General features: G+C 34.8%; 1 protein-coding gene across 1 annotated transcript in view; it reads left to right on the plus strand.

Annotated features, from left to right (window-relative positions):
* The window catches only part of Ziz (dedicator of cytokinesis protein Ziz), a 464,297-nt gene that overhangs the window by 393,121 nt on the left and 45,088 nt on the right, over positions 1-26,088 (plus strand). The window contains 3 exon segments of the mRNA XM_090369931.1: positions 10,346-10,599; positions 15,466-15,522; positions 22,728-22,853. Coding sequence (XP_090226057.1) covers positions 10,346-10,599; positions 15,466-15,522; positions 22,728-22,853 — 437 coding nt within the window.

A 26,088-nucleotide genomic window follows, 5' to 3' on the forward strand; every position in this document is an offset into this window, starting at 1 on the left:
AACTTATCTAGATCCAGTTGGAGTAGCATACTGTCATTACTGTCGTTAACAACCCTGCCAACCTTTGTATCATCTGCAAACTTGGACATTAAACCTGATATACCTTCATCAATATCATTGATAAATATACAAAACAACAATGGGCCCAACACCAAATCCTGGAATATTCCACTAATAACATTTGTCCATGAAGAGCAGTGCCCATTGATGACAAATTTCTGTCGTCTCCCACTCAACCATCCCTTTATCCATTGTAGCAACTTACCCTTAATTCCACATCTCTCCAATTTGCACAGCAATCTTCCATGTGCAACAGTATCAAAAGCTTTCCTGAAATCCAAGTATATGATATCAAAATTATTTTTGGCATTTAGTTCCTTTGTGACTAACATCATAGTAAGCAATCAAATTGGTCAGACAAGACCTCCCTTTGACAAACCCATGCTGTGTCTTAACTATTACTGCAGTCTTGTCTAGATGATCCTGCAATGCTTCTTTAACCAGTGATTCCGTTATTTTCCCCAGAACACAAGTTAAACTAACAGGTCTGTAGTGACTTGTCACCTTTTGAACCTCCTTTGTGAATTGGTGTTATATTTTCACACCTCCAGTCCATGGGGACCTCCCCTGAGTCCAAGGAAGCTCTTATAATTATGGCTTAAGGGTTTGCTTACTTCCTTTGCTGCCTCCTTTAATATAACTGGATAGATCCCATCCACCCCAGGTGCCTTCCTTATGTTTAACTTCAACAATTTCTCCTCCACTTAGCTCTCAGTTATTACAAAATCACTTAGCTCCTTGTTAGCGTTTGATAAATTTCTGGCACTCCCCTCATTGAATAACTCCTCATGTGTGAATGTAGATGCAAAATACTCATTCAGTTTATCAGCTACCTGAGCATGATCATCAATAGTCAACCCATCTATGTTAAGTGGTGGAATCTGATTCATCCCTTTCCTTCTAGAGTTTACATAAGTAAAGAACTCCTTGCTGTTTTTCTTCGCATCCTTTGCCAAAGATTTCTCATAATCTGCCTGCCAAACTTCCTTTGTGACTTGATTACAGACTAGTTTATACCTGCCATAGGCTTCTGTGTCGCCTGATACTTTATATGCAATTCGATACATTTTTCTTCTCTGCCACTAGCCTCATTAATTCATCTGACATCCATTTAGGCCTAAACCTTGAACAGTATTTCTTAGTTGGAATGAAAAGCCTAGTAACCTCCAAAATTAAAGCTGAAAATCATAACTGAAGGCTTCCCATTTATAATTCACTGTTGGTAACATCATCAGTTGATTCCATTGTACAGAATTTAAAAACCATCTGAGACCTCTGTAGTCAACTTTATGAAAGCAAAAGCCCTTCCCTTTAGCCTTGATGGTAGTTACATCTTTAAATAATTCCCACATCAATACATTGTGATTACTGTCGCCCAGTGGTTCCTTTGTCTGCAAATTCTTAATGCATGAAGAATCACTACTGATAATCAGATTGAGAGTATTACTCCCCCTGGTTGCCTCTTGAACATGTTCCTGTAGAAAACAGTCATCCAATAAATCCCCAAAAGTCTTGCTAATGTGCAAGTGACCAACCTACAAGTTCCAATCAATATCTGGAAAGCTAAAATCTCCCATTATAAGACTTTCTGATTTACTGGCCTACTCTATTTCTCTGCACAATTGCTCATTATACTCACCAGATTCATTAGGCCTATAACACACACCTACTCATTTTTTCTTTCCCAGTGCTTATTTCACACCAAACAGACTCAACACTGCATTGTCCACCAACATCAATTGGATGCACTTCCTTAGATTTTGTGTTTCTTAACTAACAGCATAACCCCTCCTCCCTTCCTATCCTGTCTATCCTTCCTATACACATTGTACTCCCCAAATACCAACTTTACACTGCTTATATCTGTGTGACACCACGTCTCTGTATCCCAGAAATATCTGCCTTTAATGTCTTGACTAGCACTTCAAGCTCATCAAATTTATTAACTATACTCCTAGCATTGGTGTACATGCAAGTATTCATGCACCTGTTCCTGCTTCTAGCCACCCTAACACAACCCATGTATTTACCTTTTCCACTATGACTCCCAGCAGTCCTGGAAATCTCCATTACCTTGCTTTCCAGTCTGCTGCCCATTCTAATAGAAGCAGTGCAAGAATCGCTTTTGCCTCTGCCTTCGGCCACTGTTAGCCTTTTAGTCAGTGTATCCTCCCATGCCAGCAGTGTTCCAACCCACCTAACACTGCTTCCATAGCATCAGCAAATATTCTTGCACCCTTTCTATTTAAGTGTATCCCATCCCTGTAGAAGCAGTCTCTCCTGTCAACAAGCACAGACCAGGCTGAAAAAAATTCTATCCCTTGAGCCTTGCACAATCTCTCCAGGGCTGAATTGATTGACAAGGCTTTCATCATATACTCCCTCCTATCATGTCTGGGCAGAATTGCAGGCACTTTCACATTCAATCCTAACCCGCGACTTTTTTTCAACATTGACTTGTACTTGTTGAGTAAATCTGCAGATCTCTTACTCTTAATGTCATTAGTACCAACATGTACAACAATATTACCTTTTGTACCCTGAAAAGATGATATCTGCTCTACAATGTCATCAACTTTTGCCCCTTGCAGACATACCCTGGTCCTGTTCCACCTATCCTTCTTACATAGTATATTCCCCGTCTCCCTGACAATAGTCACCAACAATAACTAGTTCCTTTGGGACCAGCGCATTCCGCCTTGGAGATTGTCTCTGTGTTGCCTGATGCACAGGAGTGAGCTCTGTCGTTGAGCTGGGCAGCTGAGAGCCTGATGGGCCCCTCATATTAATTTCTTAGAGGGCATTTACCCTACACCTCAAGCTCTCATAGACGCCCATCAGAATGCTGAGTTGGCACCTAATTTCTTGACACTCCAGATACCTAGCACACACACAAAGGCATCCTCCTTGGCTAGATCATGTCCTGTTTTAGAAAGGTCAGCAAACATTTCACATTTTGCACAATTTTTGAGACTGTGATGCGTTGGAGAATCGTCTCCTTCGTTTCTTCCCTGAGCCACAGCACTCCTGCTAGTCTGTGATCTTTGCTTTGCAGCTCTAGTCTGGGTCATGATTTCTGTTTAAATACAATTTAATTAACATTGAAATTTAATAAGATTAATAATATTTTTGATTAATTGATAATACTACTATAAGCTAACAGGTTTCTAATACAGTGCTTCATATTACGCTATCTAGTTTTATACTTTACGCTATCAATTCGAGATATATATACGTTAAGCTATTTCTTATTGATTACAATATAGCGGCTAGTTCAACAATATTGGCGCCAACACCAGGAGTCGTAACTTCCAAAAATCACTGGTTAAATTCAAAATAAGAAGCTAACGAACGCTACTAAACCTATTTAATATCTCCGTAAAACACAATGTATTATGTTAAATAACGAAGAATACGGTAAAAAAAAATAAAAAAAACTTATCCTTTTACAGCAGCCAAAAATCCACCTTCCGTACTGTTCTGCGATCCCAGCACCCTCTGAATGCTCCCCATTTAGAATTTGCCATTGGTGTCATCAGATGGTCTCACTGTATAGATTTAAAAACTGTCTGAGACCACTGTAGTCCTTCTTACGAAGGCAAAAGCCCTTCCCTTTACTCCTGGTAGTAGTTATGGGTCTAAGTAACTACTACCAGGAGTAGTTATGGGTCTAAGTAAATCCCAAATCAGTACACTGATCAGTGCCACTCAGAGGCTCTTTTACCTGTAGGCTCTTAATGCAACAAAAAATTGTTGATAATCAGATCAAGAGTTTTGCTTTCTCTTGTTGCCTCTCTAACACGTTGCTGCAGAAAACCAATAAATGTACAAAAGTTGTGTGAGTGACCAAACCACAAGTTCCATTCAGTATCTGGAAAGTTAAAATCCCCATTATAAGACATTCTGGTTTACTGGCCCATTCTCTTCTCTGTATAGTTTTTTGTTATACTCATTATGGTCATTAGGCTTCTCTGTAACACACTCCTACTCATTTTTTCCCCCAGTTTTTACTAACAGTGTCACGTCTTTAGCACACTATAACATTATCCTTGAAACAGCTTCTGTAATTGTACACTGTTCTGATCCCTGTGATTATCCCAGTGTATAAACAGAAAATTTATATATTTATTTATGAGATTTAGACGCTAATGTCTCTTATAAATCTGAAAGCAAAACTGAAGCAAAGGTTTTGGTTTCACTTTTGGTATCATTTTGGCAGCATCAAGTACATATTGCTGTTTTGGTTATGTGTTCTCAGTTTCATAGTTTTAGTCTAACAGTAACTTGTAAAATTGCTTTTTACTGTGTGGTTGAGATGAGTGAAAAGAGAAAATGAAGTCAATGTGCTCCTAGAACTGTTGAGAAAAGACAAGATAATATATTCCTTTTGAAGAGAAAATGAAAATGATAAGAGTTTAAAGTAGTGATATGTATGGTGTCTATTTGCTGTGAGTTATGGTTAGCCTACCTAACAATAAGTACAGTAGTGAAGGATAACAAACAAATTATGAAACGTGAAAATGTGTTTGTGCAGGAACTACTTCCAGTGGTGTGTGTAGTAACATAACAGAACAAATGGCTTGCTGAAAAATTTATGCATAAAAAAATCAAATTATTCTGACTGAGAAGACTGGCTGAGATACATTCCCAAATCTTTGGGAATGTATCTCAGCCAGTTACATGAATTTATAAAGGGAAATTAATGTTTGGTAAACATATGGTTTTTCCAAGAACACATTGTGTATGTTAACCAAGCATCAGTGTACGAGAATATTATAAACTCAATAAATGCAATTAATAAATAAAATATACATAAAAGTGATAAGACTTCACACGTATTCTTTCTCAATAGTAATAGTATGCCTACCAGAATGCAGCTAAATAAAGTCAGAACATGCCACTGCAGTTTGCATAGGCAGTGTATATCCCCCTTTCTTCCACCAACATTCTGCCACAAATGGTAGTGCTGTAATACATTTTCCAGCACTAGTTGTATACCGATGCCAGCATCTCAATTCATTGTGGTTGGTGGTTTAAACTGCCCATTGAATCATCAAAGGCAGTGCCATCTTTGTTCTTTATCCACGATGTCATTCTCAGCAGAATTAATGTAATGCAGTTCCTCCCAATAATATGCATCTACTGATAACTGGCCATAGAGCACTTCTTTAATAGCAGTATTGTGCTCATTAAATTTGGTTTTCAGAATTGATATTCTGGAGACAGAATTGATTATCCTCCCTGTTGGAAGACAAAAATCGATGTTCTGTCCTTCAGTAAGGTTAGATTGGGAGGGACATACATTGTCTCTGCAAAATATATGGTGGCACATGACAGAGGAGAGAGGTGCATTTGACTTTATTTAGCTGCATTCTGATGTGTACTCCTGTTGAGAAAGACTACATTAGTAGTGAAAAGCTTTAGCCATTTTTAATATGGCTAAAACTTTTTTTTTTTTTAATATGGCTATATAGCTCAGGTATTCTATTAACAGTTTGTACACGGCTACATTTTTGGCTTTGGCTTGGCAGCCAGCCCGTTAACAAAGATCTCAGTTAGTAGAAACTCTGATAATTGAAGTCCTATACTTGGAGTATGAGTTATACTCCTAATGATCACAACAAAGTTATATACATTTAATAAAGTATAAACCCTCTGAATTTGGATTCCTTGTGATATTCCTTTGTATATTGTTTTGATTGAAGAAAATGCTTCAGTGTATAAATTTGTGTGCATTTAATGGATTAGTTTGAAATATTAGCCCCATTAAATATAAATTTTATTTATATTTAGTTTGTTTAATATTCAAAATTGTTTGGTTAAATATATACAGTGGTTTACATGGTTTAAAACTAAGTTGTATCACCAAGTAATTTTATACCTTTATGTAATCATGCCTTTTTTTTTAGACTATTTCAGCTTGTTGTTTTTTATTAATGAAATGAAAGTGACTGCTTGTTGCTGTTAATGGATTTTAGATAAATATCCTGAATAGGGAAAACAGTGATAGAAGTCCTAGTAAAACGTTTGGCTATACCAGCATAAGTATGCTTTTAACAGTTATGTACAGGGCTTTTTTTTGTTATTTGTTGGGCTACAGTTTAGTTAACAGAGACCGCTGTAGAATCATTTAATAAAATGCTAAATTTTGAACTGATTGAAGTATTAGTTTCTCAAGAATAAAATGTTTTTATAAGAAAACAAATGAGAGCTGTTTTTGTGAACTATAAAAAAATGTCTTAAAAGAATTTCCTATCAGTTGCACATAAATTGCATGTGTATTAATTATTTTATATTAAGCAAAACCTGCAGTTCCTTTTTTGAAATTTTTGTATGTGTTAAGTGTGCTAATTATTAATAGAAAGTGTATTAAAAAATACTGGTTGTACTATTTTTTTCTTATAAAAACATTGGATATGAACTGTATCTTGTAATTACCTAACTAACTTTTTGACCATGACAAAAAGGTTAAAGATCCAAACATGTGCATTTGTAGAAACTAAAGAAAAATTATTTGTAAATGTAGGATGTCCTGTAAGTCTGGTCTCATAAAAAAAATTAATTTAATTTGAATAATAATATAATAGAGCTAAAAACAAAAACGTTTGAAGTGATGTCTTTAACTGAATTTGAAAAAAAAAAGTACAGTAATTAGTGACTACAATAATATAATTACCATAATTACAGTAATCCAGGTAACCCTTGTATAACATGGTAGTTTGGTTCCTACAAAATCTTGTGTAATGTGAAACCGTGTTATACGGGACTAAGAACCAGTACAAAAAATGGGGGTTACATTTGAAAAGCTAACAAAAATACACCATTTTTTATAACTATCAGAAACTTAATTTTTATAATAGTAGTAATTTAAATAGTAATAACTGAACAAACATCTTACCTTACAAACTGTAATATGTATATTCAGATAATGTATGTTCATTTAATTTTCTTCCTCTTCATCGCTGCTAAGCACAATCAAATTAGAATGTTTTCTCCGTTGCATAATATCTTCACCTTCTGAACTTTCTTCTGCAGCAGCTAGATTTTGTGTACCATCTGCTCTCTTTAAAAAATCAGTAATCTGGGTTTGTTTGTTTTTGCTTGATAGATCTTTGTAAATTTCTTGGTATGGAGCTAAACATTTTTGGAGCTCTCTTTTGAACGTTGTACTCCTTTCAGTAGAAGGATCTGCATTCAAAAAATAAGATTCTAATTGCTTGGCTAAGTTTGCCTTCCCGTATACTTTTTAGTATAAAATTTGTAACTTCACAATTTTCAGCTGTGCAATCAACCTCTGAATTGACTTGGTTTACCTCTGATGCCATTTCTACCAAATCCACTTTGCCAACCTGTTTTTCTACCAATAATTCGTGAACATCTTCAGTAGTCATGTCATCAAAACCTTCCTCCCCACCAGCTTAGCAAGTTCTACTATCGCACTGATTCTGTTTTCTGCCAGTTCGACCATATTTCCTGAATGAACTTATTCTGGCCATACATTTTTCCAACACGCATTTAATGTTGACAGTTTTACTTCTTTGATAAAGCTATGATTCCGATACAGTCCACAATTGAAAAATGTTTCCATACCTCCATCACTTCAATAGATTCAGAATCAATTTTTTCTAAAATCCATTGTAATGATTTTCTGATGTAATGAGTTTTAAAAGTAGATATAATGCCTTGATCTAATGGCTGAATTAAAAAAGTTGTATTGAGTCGTAGGAACATTACTTCAATGTTTGGATGACTTAAACCTTTTGGATAGCCTGGCACATTATCCAATAGTAATAAAACCTTGAAATGCAGATTTTTCTGCTTTAAATACTTTTCCACAGCTGGCACAAAAAAATTTATAAACCATTCTTTGAACAAATCAGTAGTTATTCTAGCTGTTTTATTTGCTTTCCAGTATACTGGTAATGCATTTTTATTTACACCTCTCATTACATGAAGATTAGAGGATCTATAAACCACCATAGGTTTTATCATGTAATCTCCTGATGCGTTACTGCACATAAGTAATGTTACATGATCTTTTTGATGCCTTAAAACCTGGTACAGTTTTCTCTTTTTTTTTAAATAAACATTCTGTTGAGCATTTTTTTCCACCAAAGACCTGTATCATTGGCATTGAAAACTTGATGTGGTGTGTATCCATGCTCTTCAATAATTTTTTTGAAATTCCTCTGTATACTCCTCTGCTTCATTATCAGCCATTGCACTTGTGCCTTGAATTCTTATGTTATGTAATGAGAAGCAGATTTAAATTGCTCAAACCAACCTTTGCTGGTAACACTCTGGGCTAACAGAATATTCTCCATTTTCTTTTAAATGGTTATAAATTTTTAGTGCCTTTTGTTTAATTACACTGCCATATAATGGGATCCGTTTTTTACTGCTATTGTCAATCCAAATACTGAGTGCTTTTCCATTTTCTCAATTATTAGTGCTCGGGGACAAGCTGTCATATTTGCGGAAATGAAAGATCCTGCAGCAACAGCAGTTCTAATTTTCTGTTCATTTTCCTTTATGGTCTGGATTATTGCTTCATTTAAATTTAAACATTTTGCAAGATATGATACCTTTCCTCTTTTTTAAGACAATCCAAAGTTTGTATCTGTATCTTTGATTCTAAAGAAGTAGTTTATTTTGAATAGTGTTTTTTTGCTTTCCTTAGACATAATTTAGGGCTGAAATTTAATTCACAACAAAGAAATTATTGCAATACAGTTCTTAAGAACAAAGTTTAGTAATACATACTCTGAGAAATTAATAAACGATCAAATAACAACCAAAATAATCTTACAAAAACCTTAAAAGTCATGAAGTGTACGCTTCAGTCACAATTTTTTATGGTCTCAAGCAAGCACAAGGTCAATAGCACAGAACCTAACCCAGGGACCTCCCAACAAAATACAGTGGATCCCCACTTTGCAATTGGTTCACTGTAATCAAATCATTTTATGATGGATTCTTCATAATAAAATATCATTTTAAATGGCATTTCTAATAAGTGAAAATAGGAGGAATATTATCCACAGGCTATAAAGTCAAGATATAAAGCAGAAATTTATTACTTTACCAATTAACAAAGTTAAATGATACAATAAAATCAAAGAATATTTTCCAGTTAGCAAAAGAAAAGTAAATTTACACTTACATACATAGTTCAATTAATACATACTGTAATATGTACATACTAACTAATTGATGTTTCTGTTCACTGACTTTTTTTTTTTTTGTTGTTGTAAAATTTAAAACAGTAAAAATAAGAAATTAATAAAGAACATGGCACACACAAGTTGCAACAAACACTACACAAGCAAGTGAGATACGGAGTAATGAGTTTCTTAAAATTTATTTGTTTTTTATATGATTGAATATTTCATGGAAGGGGAAACACATTTCACCATAATAATGTGAAAATCTATAGAATTCCAGCTATCGGAACTATTGCAAATGCAATAACATTGAGCTTACTACCCTTTTATAATTAAATTGCACTAACAGAAAAGCCTAGTAAACCGGGAACTGCAAATTGTTTTTATTGTTTTATGTTAGTGACCTCCAGAAATGTGCTTGAGAAAAATATCATGAAGGTGATAACAACTAGTGAGTCAACAGCGGGATTCACAAAAAGGAATGGAAACATTGAAAAATTACATCTAACATAATATCAGGGTTTTCCCAGCACAAAAGCTCAAAAATACTGCGTTATGCGAGGTTTCCCGCAATTCTCTAACTGTGTTAGAGCAAAACCGTGTTATATAAGGTTTTTTTTTTTTTTTTTTTATGAAAACTCCGAACACGAAAGGTATCAAAACCTATAGTACTTAGTACCGTGCATGGGTTGAAGGAGAAGTATGGGGGGAGGGGGATGCCGGAAACTTTGCTCTAGAGACTAAACATGGGTTTCACCACTTCAAGCCTCCAATAAGCAAAGTGGTGGTATTTCACCGGTTGATGAAAGTCATCTACCAAGTACCGTGTTGTGCAAGGATTGCCACAATTCATCAATCGTGTTAGAGCGAAACCATGTTGTAGAAGTACCATGTTATACGAGGGTTGCCTGTACTCTAATTATCAAGTAAAGAAAGAGCAGATATCTCTTGAGAATGAAATTGTAGAATGCCCTTTACATCTGGAGTATTCAGGGCCTCTGTATTTGTTCTGTAGGGATTTAGCAATCTATTTTTAAACATTTTATCATTCAGTGATGTAGGAATTGATCTCATAAATGTTGCTCTTTCCGATTTACTTAATTTCTTAAAAATATTTACAGCTCCTTCTTCATCAGAAGCAGATAGGGTATATTATGCTCTACTAGAAGCAAACATGGCCACAGAGGTAGGACTTATAGCACTGGATATTTTGGGTCTCTATTGTGTCCATTTCAAAGAGCATTTGCTACATAATGATGGTGATAACCTTGCAATGAGGAAAGTCTTTGACATATATCTTTCTTTTCTTCAAGTTGGTCAGTCAGAAACTCTTTTAAAACATTTGTTTGCTGCTCTCCGTGCCTACATTAACAAGGTATATAAAGTGTCTTCTGATTTATACTCTAATTTTAAATTATTTCCGATTTATTTAAATTTATATTTTACCAATCCAATCAAATTGGGACCAGGATTATTTTTTATAAGAAAGAGTGGATCAGATGATATTATATTTATATTTGTCTATCAGTAGAACTTCCCAGATACAGCAGTTTATTTTCCAGTAATTTTAGGAAATGGGTGAATACACCAAACCACTCCATTGTAATGTGGGATTTTTACTTTCCAGAAATTGAATTTGTAGATTGCTTACTCACACAGTTACAGAACTCTACTGGATTTATTGGATGACTGTTTTCTATGCCACCTTATTAGAGAGGCAACAATGGAAAGTGATACTCTTGTCTGTCCTCAGTAGTGACTCTTTATGCATTAAGGCAACAATGGAAAGTGATACTCTTGTCTGTCCTCAGTAGTGACTCTTTATGCATTAAGGCAACAATGGAAAGTGATACTCTTGTCTGTCCTCAGTAGTGACTCTTTATGCATTAAGAATCTCTAGAAAAATTAAAAGAACTATTGGTGGCAGAGGTCGTAATATATTCATATGGGATTTACTTAAAGATATAACTACTGTCACGATTACAATGGTCTGAGGCAATTTTTAAATTCTCTTTAGTGGGACCAACTGCAAATTCTAAATAGGAAGTGTTCAGGGAAGTAATTTTAGAAGCTTTAGGCTTTTTATACCTACTAAGAGATATTGTTCATGGTCTAGATCAGAATGGATTGATCTAGACAGTGAACAAGTGGCAAAGAAGAAAAATACATGGGATGATTATAAAGTGCAGTCAAATCACCAAGAATGTTTGGTAAGCTAAAGCAGATTACAAGAAGTCTTTGGAAAATAATGCAAAGAAAAGTAGCAAAAATATTTGCTTATGTTAATGACTAGAAGGAGAGGATTGAATCACATTGGCTCACTGGAATGGCATAACTGTTTAGGTTGCAGGCAAACTTAATAAATATTTTATATCTACATTCACATGTGAGGCTCCTAGGGATGGGGATAGCAGAAATATAAAGTAAAAACTGAGAGCAAAATAATTTTGTGATAATAACCAAGAGAAAGCATAAGAGAAATTGTTTAAACTAAAAGTGAACAGGGCACCTGTGGCTAATGGAATCTATCCAATTATATTAAAAGAGGTGGCAAAAGAGTAAAGTGAACCATTGGCCATAATTATGAGAGCATCCTTGGGTTTAAAAGCAGTGTAGTAGTAGTAGTAGTGGCATGTGATGCAAGAAAGCAAATGTTATGAGCTTATGCAGCATCAGCCAAAAAAAAAAAAAAAAAAATCACACCATTCCCTCCAAATGCCTGTCCAGTTCCTCCTTAAATTTATTCAACCTATCAACTTCCACAACTACAGATGGAAGTTTGTTCCAGCAATTAACTACCTGCTGGCTAAAGGCAAATTTCCACACATCTATTCTACATTTGTCTTTTCTTAATTTGAATTTATGCCCCCTTAGGTTCGTAATCTGAACAAGTGGAAGGATCCCATCAGAATTCAGCGTGCTCAACCCATTCAAGGCCTTATATACCTCAATCAGATCACCGCGCAGGTGTCTAGTCTCCAGCCACTGCAATTTGCAGAACTTAAGCCTCTCTTGGTAAGAGGATCCCTTCATTCCCCTCACCAATCTTGTTGCCCTTCTCTGTACACGCTCAAGTAAATCTACATCCTTCCTAAAATGAGGCCTCCAGACCTGTACGCAGTACTCAAGGCCTGGCCTGACCATTGCCTTATACAGAGGGATAATCACCTCCTTTTCCCTGCTAGCAAAATTCCTATATATCATTGACAAAACCCCATGACCTGCCCTGGCAGCCTGTCTACATTGCTCAGAGAACTTCATATCTGACTGCACAATTACTCCCAGGTCTTTTTCATTTTCTACCACCTTAAGTGTAGTACCACACAGTTGGTACGTTTCTCTGGGGTTACTTCTACCCATATGCAGTACTTTGCATTTGTCAAGGTTAAACTTCAGTTGCCACTTCTTAGCCCATCTGCCCAAATTATCTAGATCCTGTTGCAGTAGCACACTGCCATTACTGTCATTAACAACCCTGCCAACCTTTGTATCATCTGCAAACTTCGACATTAAGCCTGATATACCTTCATCAATATCATTGATAAATATACAAAACAACAGTGGACCTAACACCGAACCCTGTGGGACTCCGCTAATAATATTAGTCCAAGAAGAGCAGCACCCATTGATTACCACCCTCTGTTTTCTAGCACTTAACCATCCTTTTATCCATTGTAGCAACTTACCCTTAATACCATTCTGCTCCAATTCGTACAATAGTCTTCCATGCGCAACAGTGTCAAAAGCTTTCCTGAAATCCAAATATATGATATCAAAATTATTTTTCGCATCCAGTTCCGTTGTAACCACATCATAATATCCTATCAAATTTGTCAGACAAGACTTTCCCTTAACAAACCCATGCTGTGTCTGAATTATTGCTGCAGTCTTGTCTAGATGATCCTGCAATGCATCTTTAACCAGCGACTCCATTATTTTACCCAGAACAGAAGTTAAACTAACTGGTCTGTAATTACTCATGTCACCCTTCGATCCCCCTTTGTGAATTGGGGATACAGTTGCACATCTCCAGTACGTGGGAACCTCCCCTGAGTCCAAGGATGCTCTTATAATTATGGCTAAGGGTTTGCTTAGTTGCTTTGCTGCCTCCTTTAATATAACTGGATAGATCCCATCCACCCCAGGTGCTTTTCTTACGTTTAACTTCAACAATTTCTCTTCCACTTTGCTCTCAGTTATTACAAAATCATTAAGTATCTTGCTACAATTTGATAACCTTCTGCCATTTTCAAACCTTAATAATTCCTCACGTGTGAATGTAGATGCAAAATACTCATTCAGTTTGTTTGCTATCTGAGCAGGATCATCAACTGTCGAACCATCGATGTCAAGTGGACCAATCAGATTCATCCCCTTCCTTTTAGAGTTTATATAAGTAAAGAAATCCTTGCTGTTTTTCTTAGCATCTTTTGCCAAGGATTTCTCGTAATCTTCCTTCGCCTGCCGAACCTCCTTTGTGACCTGATTACAGATTAACTTATATCTGCCATAGGCTTCTGAGTCGCTTGATAATTTATATGCATCCCATGCATTTTTCTTTTCTGTTACGAGTCTCATTAGTTCATTTGACAACCATTTAGGCCTAAACCTTGAACAATATTTCTTAATAGGTATGAAACTTTTAGTGTATAAAGGGATGGTTTGATGGGCAGATATGAAGTCATCTTAGAACAAATTGGAAATGTGCAAATGTTCACAATGAGAGATTAAAGGGTAAGGTGAGTAACTATTGACTAATAAACTTCACTTCTGTGCCAGGTAAAGTAATGGAGTCAGTGGTTAAAGAAGTAATGTGGGATCGTCGTGACTTGGACACAGTTATATGGCACTCACAGATTGGATTTTTTAAGGGAAGATCTAGTCTGACCAACCTGATTAGCTATGCTGATGCAAATTTTGACGTTGTATACTTAGATTTCAGTAATGCTTTTGATAATGTTCCATTTGAAAGGCTGCTGTACAAATTGGAACAGTGTGATAATATTTGGACTAATATTCTTAGTCCAAAAAGAGCAATGCCTGTTAATAACCACTCTCTGTCATTTGCTTTTCAACTATCCCTTTATCTGGAGCAGTGTGTAAAGGGATGGTTTGAGTAGCAGATGAGAGCAGTTATTAACAGGCACTGCTCTCTTGGACTAATGTTATTAGTGGAATCCTTTAGGGTTCAGTTCAGTGCTGGGTCTCTTATTATTTTACTGCATATGGATAGCAGTAATCCCAAAATAACATACCAACTGTGTGAGGGTTGGGGTATAACATTCAAGGTAGTAGAGAACAAAACAAAAGACCTTGGGGCAATTGTCAAAAGTGACGTTTTCTGAGCAGTATACATAGGCTGCTAGGACAGTTCGTGGGGGTCTGTTAATAATATACAAGAATTTTGCCTGCAGAAAGACAAGGAAATGATCAAACTGTTGTGAAAAAAAGACAAGGAAATGATCAAACTGCATCAGTTTGAAATGATCAAACTGATGCAGAGAAGAGCAACAAGATTAGTTAGGCACAGAAGGATACAACTTCTGTTCTGCAAATTGCAGCATCCAGAAACTAGGTACCTTCAAGGAGATTTGATTGAAGTGTGTGTTTAAGGCTTTAAGTGAATTGCATAAACTGAATGCTGATGGTATCCTTACTCTTTCTCAGTTGAACACAGAAGGGGACAAAAATTTAAATTCATGAAGGGTGGTTGCAGGATACAGCGTGAAATTTTCTTTCAGCCAGAGAGTTAATGATTGTTGCAGCAAACTTCCATATGGTGTTGTGATGTAAATTTAAGAAAGGATTAGACAAATTATACATAGGATGGACAGATGATGTCAATAGCTTTTTTGGCTAATGGTATTTCCTCTCATCATTTGCTGCTACTAATATTAATACTTATTAGTTTTGCATTATATTTGTATTCTTAATAGCAAATTAAATGAAAAATATACAGATTTTTGAAATTTGATTATCATTTGGATCATTTTCTTTCTCAGTTCTTTTTCTCTTCCTTTTTTTTTTTTTTTATGTCTATTTTAATTGCAACTCAATAAAACTTATTCATTGTGATTTCAAACTTAAGGTTTGTTTTTAATCTACAAAACTGTTGATTCCTTTTTTTGGCAATAATCTATCTTGTATAATTCATATGTATTACTTGTTCTTAGATTTATTGATATGAAAATGAAAAGGTAGAATAAAAACTCTAAAACATTACCTTTTCTTTCCCTCATAGTTTCCTGTGTCCTTATTTCAAGGAAATGCTGTTTTCTGTGGCAAACTGTGTTTTGAGGTAACATTACACATTTCTTGAATATAAATATGTCTGTATAGTGCAGATTTATTTTAAATGAATTAATTTGTTCATAACATTTTTTATCTTAAATTTATCTGCCATAGTTTTTGAATGGATGCTGAGTTAAATGTTAAATTATGATTTCTGATCTAAGAAAAAAAATTAATTCTCAGCAAACAGCCCAGGATCTTTATCATATTTTAAAACAGTACAATACAAAAAATGTAAATTTTTTTTTTTTTTTTTTTAACACATTTTTGTAAAACTGATTCATTTCAGCTTGGTGAAAAACTTATCTTCCCAGTAGTACTGTCAGAAAACAAATTAGTTCCAAATATGATTATATTTAGGTTAAAGTTAAATATAAATATTTAATTTTAATTTATAAATATAAATATTTAACTGAATGCTTCTGAGAACTCAGATGATAGCCTACTTCTCCACTGGGTGTTGCACTGATGAGCACATTTTATGTTTTGCAGCCAGCAGATTTTTGGATGTTGCATGGAACATTTAGGTTTTTTAAGGAAAAAAATCATATTTAACTAACTAATGGCACCTCCGTAGCCAGGTGGGCAGGAGCAGCAGTGCATAGCACACGCTTCTTGATTAGACAGGGGTTCGAGCCCGTGACCACCAAATACGGAGGATGTGGAAAGGTCAGGGAATGACCACTGCATATCCCCAGAGCAATATGGCCTTAGTTGCTAATGCTCCTAAAAAAAACCAAATAACAATAACAACAATATTTAACTAACCTAGTAAGCTATTTTGACAATAGTTACTCATGAGCTTAATGTGGAGAACAATTTCAACGTAATTTACTTTGATTTTAGCAAAAACATTTGACTCCCTCATGAGAGGTTATTATATAAGATGGAACCTGTTGGGATTACTGGAAAGATTCTAGGATGGATTGCAGGGTGGCTGCAGGGCTAAAGGGTTGTGATCAATGGTTATCCTTCAGATTGGTGCAACCTTAGAAATGGAGTCCTCAAGGATCAGTTCTTGGCCTACTGTTTCTTATTTTCATTAATGGCATTGACGAAAGGATGTGATGTCAAAATTTCAGATGACGTAAAGACTGGGAGAGTCATTAATGATCACTTCCAAGCAGCATTCCTTCAGGATGAACAGTCTGAATAGACTTCAAGAATGGTCAGAAAAATGGCAGCTATGTTTTAATGCAGTGAAATGCAAGGTCTTGCACTTAGAGAATAGTAACCAAAAAAAAATAAATATATACACTTGGTGTATATAAATATGCACCAAATATGTGTGTATAAATATATATACAATATATACACTTGGTGAGGTTGAATTAAAAACAGTAGAGGAAGGGACCCGGGAGTTGCAGTATGGGCAGATATGAAGTTTTCTGAGTAGCGTAAACTAGGTGGGTAAGAAAGCCCATAGTGTCCTATCAATTGATTTTTTGAATATTATCCTGTAGAGATAGGGAGGGGGGTCATAATCCCACTGTATAAGGCAATTGTAAGATTGCATTTGAATTACTGTGTACAAGTATGGAGACCTCATCTGAGGAAAAAAAAAAAAAAAGGCATTGAACTTCTTGAAAGGGTTCAAATATGGGCAACTTGCATGGTGAAAGCAGCAAAAGGGTGACCATATGAGGAAAGACTCTAATTATGTGGGCTACAGAGCTTGACAACCAGACTCCTTAGAGGGGACTTGATTGAGGTTTATAAGCTTCTGAGAGGGGTTAGTGAAATAAATAAAAAGGTGGAATTTTCACTGTTTATAAAGAATTCCAGAACTTGGGGCCATAAATTCAAAATACAGGGGAAGAGGTTTAGATCAGATTGTAGGAGGTTTTCTTTTTGCCAGTGAGTTGTTGATTACTGGAACAGGTTGCCTCAGCAGGTAGTTGGGTCTGTTAGTTTCAAGAAATTCGAGGGTCAACTGGATAGTTAACTACATGAGGAGAGAAGTGCATAATTTGTATTTTTTATCTACTTTTTTTTTTTGGCTGGTGTAGCAAAAGCCTATGGCTTCCTTGCACTATATTCCTAATACTAAGGCTAGCCTTATAGATCAAAATAACCCAAGAAGTAATTAATAAGAATTAGATCATTTCTAGTGAAAATTTATAAAATGATGGAGACCTCATCATTTGCTGTGTGAATTATATCAAGGATCACATTTGTCCTTAAGAATCCTATGCAAAAAATGTTTCCTTAACTATTTTGTCCTTTGAACTAATTTTATGGTCAGCAAGATTTAAAGTGTATAGATAATGCAATGTCTTAATTCTTACAATAGAATAAACTTATCTCTGCAGTGAGTTTCTCTGATATTACACTCGAACAGATAGCCTTGTCATAAGATTGATCAGTGATTTATTTAAAAGATGAAACTGCTATGAGAGTCATATCTACTAACTGGTTGAGGGACTGCTTGGTTCTGAAACAGACTGCTATGGCAGACTGAGCTTTTAAAAAATAGCTGATTAATTTTTTAGCAAGTCCTTTTGTTTGAAAGTAGTACAATATTAGAGCTGCTTATTACAAAGACAAGGTTGTTTTGCTGTGAGAATTAAGACTATTTTTTACCAGTGCAGTTTAAATCTTGTTGGTGCACAAGTAGATGAAGGAAGATAGTCCTGCAAACAACTTATTTCTCTCTTTTATTAAAAATAAAAAGTTTTCTGTGCCCACATGCTTAGAGGAGTTCATATGATAGAGAATACATGAAACATCACCATATTTAGCACTCATGAGGGCTTGAACCATGGTTGCTCAAAGTACTTGTACTTGTGCTTATATGTATCTACTCTCTGCAGTCGATGGTATTTTATTCAGCAAACTGCTCTGTGTGGCTGGCCATGCAGCACTCAACTGAGCTGATCATCAGTTTGTCATCACTTTAGGACAACTGAAAGCAAGAAGAGAATGAAAATGCCCAATGTGGGTATGTTTCATTAAATCAATGGTTAATCTCTTACATAAATAGAAACTTACTGATGCACATAAATAATAGGTTTAATTCCCGGGGGCTCACATCTGGTGAGTATGGACTTGGCACACCCAGGGTCCTGAGCTGGATATCATCATTCTTCTCTTTCTTGATGATTCCTTTCTACTTTTGACTTTCTTTCTCAGGGTAACTTGGGAATTTTTTTTTTGCTGGTGCAGCATAAGCTTCAGGTTTCCTTGCACCATATGGCTAATAATAATAATTCTGCATAGCTAATTTTTTTTTTTTTTACTGCCATTGTGACTACTCATATAGCCAGTCGGGTGTATGACTAAAAGAGGGAGAAAATAACATGTGGCTCAAGGTCACTCACTTTGGCTTCCCACTGTGATAATGCTATGGAAGGTTGTGTCACCTATTTTTTTTTCTCTTCCAAAGTCATAATGGTGCCAAAAAAGAAACTTAGCAATCATTATTATGTGTGAGAAACTGATCGAATTGAAGGCATTAAGGGCAAGTTGCTGCTATGGATAAAGGGATGGCCGAGTGGGAGAATACAGAGTGGAGTCAATGGGCACTGTTCTTGGGCCAGTCGGGCTAGCCGGGTGGGTAAAGTGCCTGCCTGGCAACCCAAAGGTTGCGGGTTCGATTCCTGCCTCGGGCTTGGATCAAAGTACTGCAAAAACCTTGGGAGGTGCGTTATGGCCACAGAAGCATATGCGCCAACAACTACCAAAAAAAAAAAAAAAAACTGTTCTTGGAATATTATTATTAATGGAGTTCCCCAGGGTTCAGTGCTAGGCCATTGTTGTTTTCTGTATTTATTAATGAAAGTACATGAGACTTGATGGCTAAGTTTGTAGATGATATGAAGGCTGGCAGGGCAGTTAATCACAGTAATTAGGTTATGTTACTGAAGCAAGATCTAGACAAATTAGGTAGATATGCTGGGAAGTTTTAATATTGACAAATGCAAAGTATGGACAGCAGTAATCTCAGATTGATGTATCAGCTGTGGTACCACACTTGGCAGTGGAGAATGAAAAAGACCTTGGGGGGGGGTTAATTGTGCAGCCAGATAAGAAGTTCTCAGAGCAGCGCAGACAGGATGTCAGGACAACTTTTGGGATTTTGTCAATTATATGGAAGAATTTTCCCAGCAAGAATAAGATGATTGTCCCATTGTATATGGCAGTGATTGATTAGGGTACATCATAGTATGGCAATACAGGTCTGGATGCTTCCTTTTAGGAAGGATGTGGATTTGTTAGAATGGGTGCTGAGAAAGGTAACAAGGTTGGCATGGGGGGCAAAAAACTGCTCTTACCTAGAAAGGCTTCAGTTTTTGCCAAATTGTTGCATCTGGAGACTAGGCACCCTGCGAAGAGATCTGATTGAAGTGTTTAATCCTTGAATGGAGGAAGCTCAATGTTGATGGAATCACTCCTCTTGCTTAGACTGCTCATGTGAGGGGGCATAATTCAAATTGAGGAAGGATGGTTGCAGGTTGGATTGGGCATCAATTTGCCTACAGTCTGCAGATGGTTGATTGTTACAACAAATTCCCATCTGTTGTTGTAGAGGTGGGTAGTTTGATATGCTGGGATAAATGCAAGAAACTATATGAACTATTAGAGGGTATTGGACAGATGCAATGCGAAGTGTTGATTTTTTTTTTTTTTTTTGTTTTAGCTGATGCTATTCATGCTTGGTTTCTTGCATCCTTTGCCACTATTTATATAATCATAATGATAATAATTTCTCCACAGTAGATTATTAAAAATTAAATGTCATATAAACTGGTACAACTACCTCATTGCAATAATTATTCTTGAAAAAGAGTAGTTTATTTATTTTTTTTTTCTCTGAAGCAAAGCACATTCATTGATACTCTGACAACATTTGCTGTGAAAATGTTTATTGTCATTTGTCCACATTTAACAATTTGAACTAACTGGATAAGTTAGTAAATAGCAGTTCAATTTGAACTGTTATTTATATTTTAACCACCATTATGATTTTTTAGTCAATATAAATGCTTACAGATGTAAATAACATGAGGTATTAGTGTTTAATATTTATTGAACTGTGCTTCTTGAAAGCTGCTCAACCACCAGGTATAAAAAAATCTCTAAAATCCAGAACATTTTACTGCTTAAATTAATAATAATAGTAATAACAATACAATATTTATTAGTCTTTATCAATTGGATTACATCGAAACCTCAAGGATTGCAGAATCCTTATCAACAAGTTATTGTTAAACAATTACTTAGAAACATTTGATTATACAATAAACCCACTTCCTGTAGAGGAAAGGGAAAGAGGAGAATGAGATAAAAAATTAGTTCATTCCACCAAACCAAGATAGATAATAAGTAACATAATAATTCTTATGGTAACTCATTAAATATTAAATACCTTCATAAAAATAATTTCATCTGTGTTTGTCAGTGATAAAATCCAACTTGGACAAAAAAAACAGACATTTATAATGTAATAAAGATGTCTTGTTCCATATTTATTTAATGGTTTAGGATGTTGGAATAAATAAGCCCTTGTGTGACTTAAACCGCCATTTGTTGTTTCTAGATGATTTCTTACACTTTTTATTTCATTAAAGTTTTTTAAAATCAAATTAAATAATAATTTCTGAATAGGAAATAAAATCTTAAATTGTAATAAAACACCTTTCCTTCTGTTAATGTCATTCCATATATCACTTCCAATAACTAGTTTTAGTATCCTTTGTATAATTTTATTCATCATAAGTAATTCAGAAATATTGGTTCTTGCCCAAATAATAATAATACAATGCAATACAATTATGTTGTATTGTATTGTAATGCAGTCAGTTCTGCTATAACACAGTACATGTTCCTAAAAATCATTGCATTATGGTATTTCGCACATTAAAAACAATGGGGCTTATGGGAAAAATAGGCAGAGCACTCAAACAAAATTTTCAGTCTGGTAAATGAAACATTAAAAAGAATAAGAAACCCAATAAAATTGCTAACACAGGGTTAAACATCTTAAATTTCTAATAAATAAATAAATATTGCAGTAAATATAGCACTGTAATATATACATAATAATTGATATTTCTGTTCACTGACTTTTTTTTTTTTTATTGTAAAATTTAAAACAGTAAGAAAGATAAACAATCGATAATGATGAATATGGCATGCACAAATTGCACTGAGATATGGAGTAAAAAGTACGAAGCTTAAAAAATAGGAATGAAGAGAAGATTCTGAAAATTTATTTTTTATATGATTAGAGATTTCATGGAAAAGGAAACACATTTCACCATAATAACATAAAACAAATGCAGTAAGATTGAGTTTACTACCCATTTATAATTAGATTGCACTGACAGAAAAGCCCAGTAAACTGGGAACTGCAAATTGTTTTTATTGTTTTATGGTAGTGACCTCCAGAAATGTATCCTCTGTTCACACTATCCCGTCTCACAATTTCTGTTCGAACAGAAAAATGTGAGCTCCTGAAAACACGAGTCAGCCTACAATATCTTGTGGATACAGTGAATGACAACAGTGTGTCTCCGACCAATACAACTACAGTAAATGGGAACTATAGCTCTCACACATTTGACATTTTTAAGCTTCATAAATTTGTATATATTGCTGCACAGGTCACTATGTTCAGCTTAGTGCCGGGTTTTGCATTCACCTGGTGTTACTTGCAAATGAAATCGCGCATTAGCCAACATTAAAATCGCATTATACTTGCATCGTTCCCTAATATATCAGTCACATTGGAGAAAATGTGCGTTATAGCAGAACTTACTGTAATAATAATAATTATAATTATTATATAATATAATAATAATAAAAATAGCTCATATGTGGAGCTCACATGTTACAAGACACTGGTCCACCCCAGTGGACCAGAAGAGCACAAGAGAAATTGGTGTGGTAATACTCTCAAAGTTATTAACTAAAACAATTGAAAAAAGGAAACAAGAAAATTAATTCAAATTACAGATTACAAAACTCCAAAGAGGTAACTTATAAAGCTGCAGTTTTCAAATTACAGATTTATAAATCTCATATGTTTAGTATCTCTAGTTTACTTGCATTTACTAGTATTTTGGTTAACTTGTTGACCATAAAGTTGATTCCTGTTACTGTAGAAATTTTACAATTATATTAGAAATTATCTTATGAAGAAAAATGGCTCATTTGCTTTATTATATATATATATAAATAATTATTTTATTATTATTTTTTTTTCTCCAGTTGTTGAGATGTTGTAATTCCAAACTGTCAACAGTAAGAAATGAAGCCTGTGCTCTCCTGTACCTGCTTATGAGGAGCAATTTTGAGTTCACAGGTCGGCAGGGCCTCACCAGAGTTCATTTACAGGTATAATTCATTATTTTTTTAGGAAATGTGCTACTAGCTTAAAAAAAAAAAAAAAAACCCCTGAAGAAATGTCTCTTTCTTACAACAGGAATGAGTGTTTAATTCTTAACCAGAAGTACTACTTGACTTGAATCCTTTATACTAAATGCTTTATTTTCTGTAATAAAATATAGAGACACTTCTCTGATTGTTTGAATACTTGTCTTATTTTAAATAACTGTTATCAAAATGATTGCCTGTCTGGTCCTAGTGTAACTATCATTCTAATATTTGTTTAAGTTGTCAGAATATTTCTTAAAACATATTTAAATAATTCTCTACCTAACACTGCATAATTTTTTAGTTTTGTTGTGGAAACGGGGGAAAAATTAAGCTTAAAATAACTCCCAAAAAATACAGCCAGTTCTTCCATCAGTGTAGCCTATTATTTATTAGTCTGAGAATTATAAACACTAAAATATATCCCACTTTGAAAACTCAGTATGAATAATGACAAATGTGTAAAATAAGTTAAATAGTCAATGTGAGGGCAACCCCAAATATTATCAGATAACTGTGATTAAACATTTATTATTTGAAAATGAACATGAACTCATACAAGTTCTCAGATAGCTCAATTTTTAGTCTTTGTTTACCAATTGTAACAAACTTGATTGGTTACGATGGATACCACACTGTAACCAACTTGTCAGTACAACCAATTTGTCAATACAATGGTACCATACTGTAACTAATATAAAGTGTGAAGCATATCACTTAACTGTGGACTTACTCTAAAGAGATCACTCTGAGATACATATTAACATTAGTAATAAGCCGTAAAATGCCCAGCATTAATAATTTTGTTAAATGATTATTTCAGTTATACTACTAATAAATAAAATTTATACTTAAAACTTTGGTTAAAACATAACCGTTTCCATTCTATTTGGTTGAGCTGGACTCTGCAGTATTATCCTTTTGGGATATAAAATACATTTACTTCTCTTCCATATACTAGCAATTCTGGATTTACCTAGGATAGGTAAATCCAGAACTGCTAGTATATGGAATTAGTAATTTGCAACTTGTCAACATTAGGTAGTTCCTAATGTTGACAAGTTGCAAATTACTACCAGATAAAAAGATAGAACTATCAGAATGGTTATAAATGGCCACCATCACAAACAGAATCCTCTAAGTTTTAAAATACTTATATGAATGACATTCTTTTAGGTATTTAAAATTTTATTTCTGTTTGTCGATCATACAAAGCTACTAGTTATCATTGGTAATCAGGGTGTGCATTAGCAAGGTCTAGATAAATTTTTCAGATGGTCTGATAGAATTTGAGAACATTGGTAATGCAGAGTCTTGCATTAGAGTATTATTACTCTAATATGTCTGGAGTCTAGGCACCTGTTTAATCTCCAGACATTGTTCTCCTCACCAATCTCATTGCCCTTCTCTGTACTTGCAGAGAAGGGCAACGAGAAGGATGTAGAGTTGCTGGAACGACTCATCCTTCCTAAATTGAGGCCTCCAGACCTGTATGCAGTACCAATAGTGGCCTGACCATTGCCTTATAAAAAGGAATAATCACCTCCTTACTCCTGCTAGCAAAATTCTTGTATAGCATTGACAAGGTCCCATGAGCTGCTCTGGCAGCCTGTCTGCACTGCTCAGGAAACTTCATATCTGACTACACAGTTACCTGGGTCTTTTTCATTCTCCACTATCCTGAGTGTAGTACTGCACAATTGGTATGTTACTCTGGGGTTAATGCTACCCATATGCAGTGCTTTGCATTTGTCAATGTTAAACTTCAGTTGCCACCTCTCAGTCCATATGACCAACTTTTCTAGATCCTGTTGCAGTAGCCTATTGTCATTAACCCTGTCAACCTTCATATCATTTGCAAACTTGGACATTAACTCTGCTATATCTTCATCAATATCATTGATAAATATAGAAAACCACAATGGACCCAACACTGAACCCTGGGGTACTCCACTAATAATGTTAGTCCACAAAGAGTCCATTGTCCATTGATCTTATGCTCAACCATCCATTTAAGGGCAAGTTGCTTTAGCAGTAACTTTCCCTTAGTGCTATACTGCTCCAATTTTTCAGCAGTCTTTTATGTGCAACAGTATCAAAAGTTTTCCTGAAATCCAAATATATATCAAAATTATTTTTTATCCAGTTCCTTTGTGACCACATCGTAGTATCCAATCAAATTGGCCAGACAAGGCTTCTCCTTAACAAACCCATGCTGTGTCTGAACTATAATCACAGTCTTGTCTAGATGATCCTGCAATGTTTCTTTAACCAGTGACTATTATTTTCCCAGGAACAGAAGTTAAACTAGCAGGTCTCTAATTACTTGTGTTACCCTTTGATCCCCTCCTTTGTGAATTGGGGATACCATTACATGTCTTCAGTGCTTTCACAGACTTTAACAGAATTTCCACAGAATTTTATTTGCAATCTTGATCTGACATGTCTGAATAACGGGAGTTTAATTGAAACAAAGAAATAAGCATCTCGGTTAGTGGGTTTGACATGATGCCAACATTAGTGTTTTTTTTTTTTTTTTTTTTATTATTATTATTTTTTAAATTTTATTTTTGGCATATCATGTTCTGAATTAAACCTTCATTAATGATTTTTAATATGGGCCTTGACTCTTGAATATTAATTACTTTAATGATTTTGTAATTGATTCTTAAAAATTTGGCCAAAAGTGGTTTGAAATACAGTGGACACCACTTTTTGGGATCACTTCAGGGCTCAGCTGAAGTGATAACAATAACTGATGAACAAGAATGCAGCTATTCAGCATTGTTTATTGACAAATCAGAAATGTGTACATAAAAAGGTGGAATTGAAGAAAGAAAGAAAATAAATGTGAAAAGTCAAGCAATATATAATACTTTAATTTGGGTGTCCATTATTTTTTCAAGGAAGTCAACAATAAAAATGAATCAATGTTTCTCTAAATCCATACAAACCATTAAAAATAAATAAAAAATATATTAAATCAAGAATTAGAAAAGGGTTAATGCTCTACTCTAAAAGAGTCAGATGGGTAGGAGTACAGATACAGTACTTTCTTTCTTGGAGTAGCAACACATACAACCAAATGAACTGTATGAAGCAAAATCAATAACTAGCTACATAGTGTCTTGAAACAGAGTTAAAGAACAAATTGGGGTGTTACTTAATCATTTCCACTGCACATGTGCAAACTGCA

This window comes from Mastigoproctus giganteus, chromosome 1 (assembly GCF_048544385.1).
Source record: "Mastigoproctus giganteus isolate SK-2022 chromosome 1, ASM4854438v1, whole genome shotgun sequence".
Classification (NCBI taxonomy): domain Eukaryota; kingdom Metazoa; phylum Arthropoda; class Arachnida; order Uropygi; family Thelyphonidae; genus Mastigoproctus; species Mastigoproctus giganteus.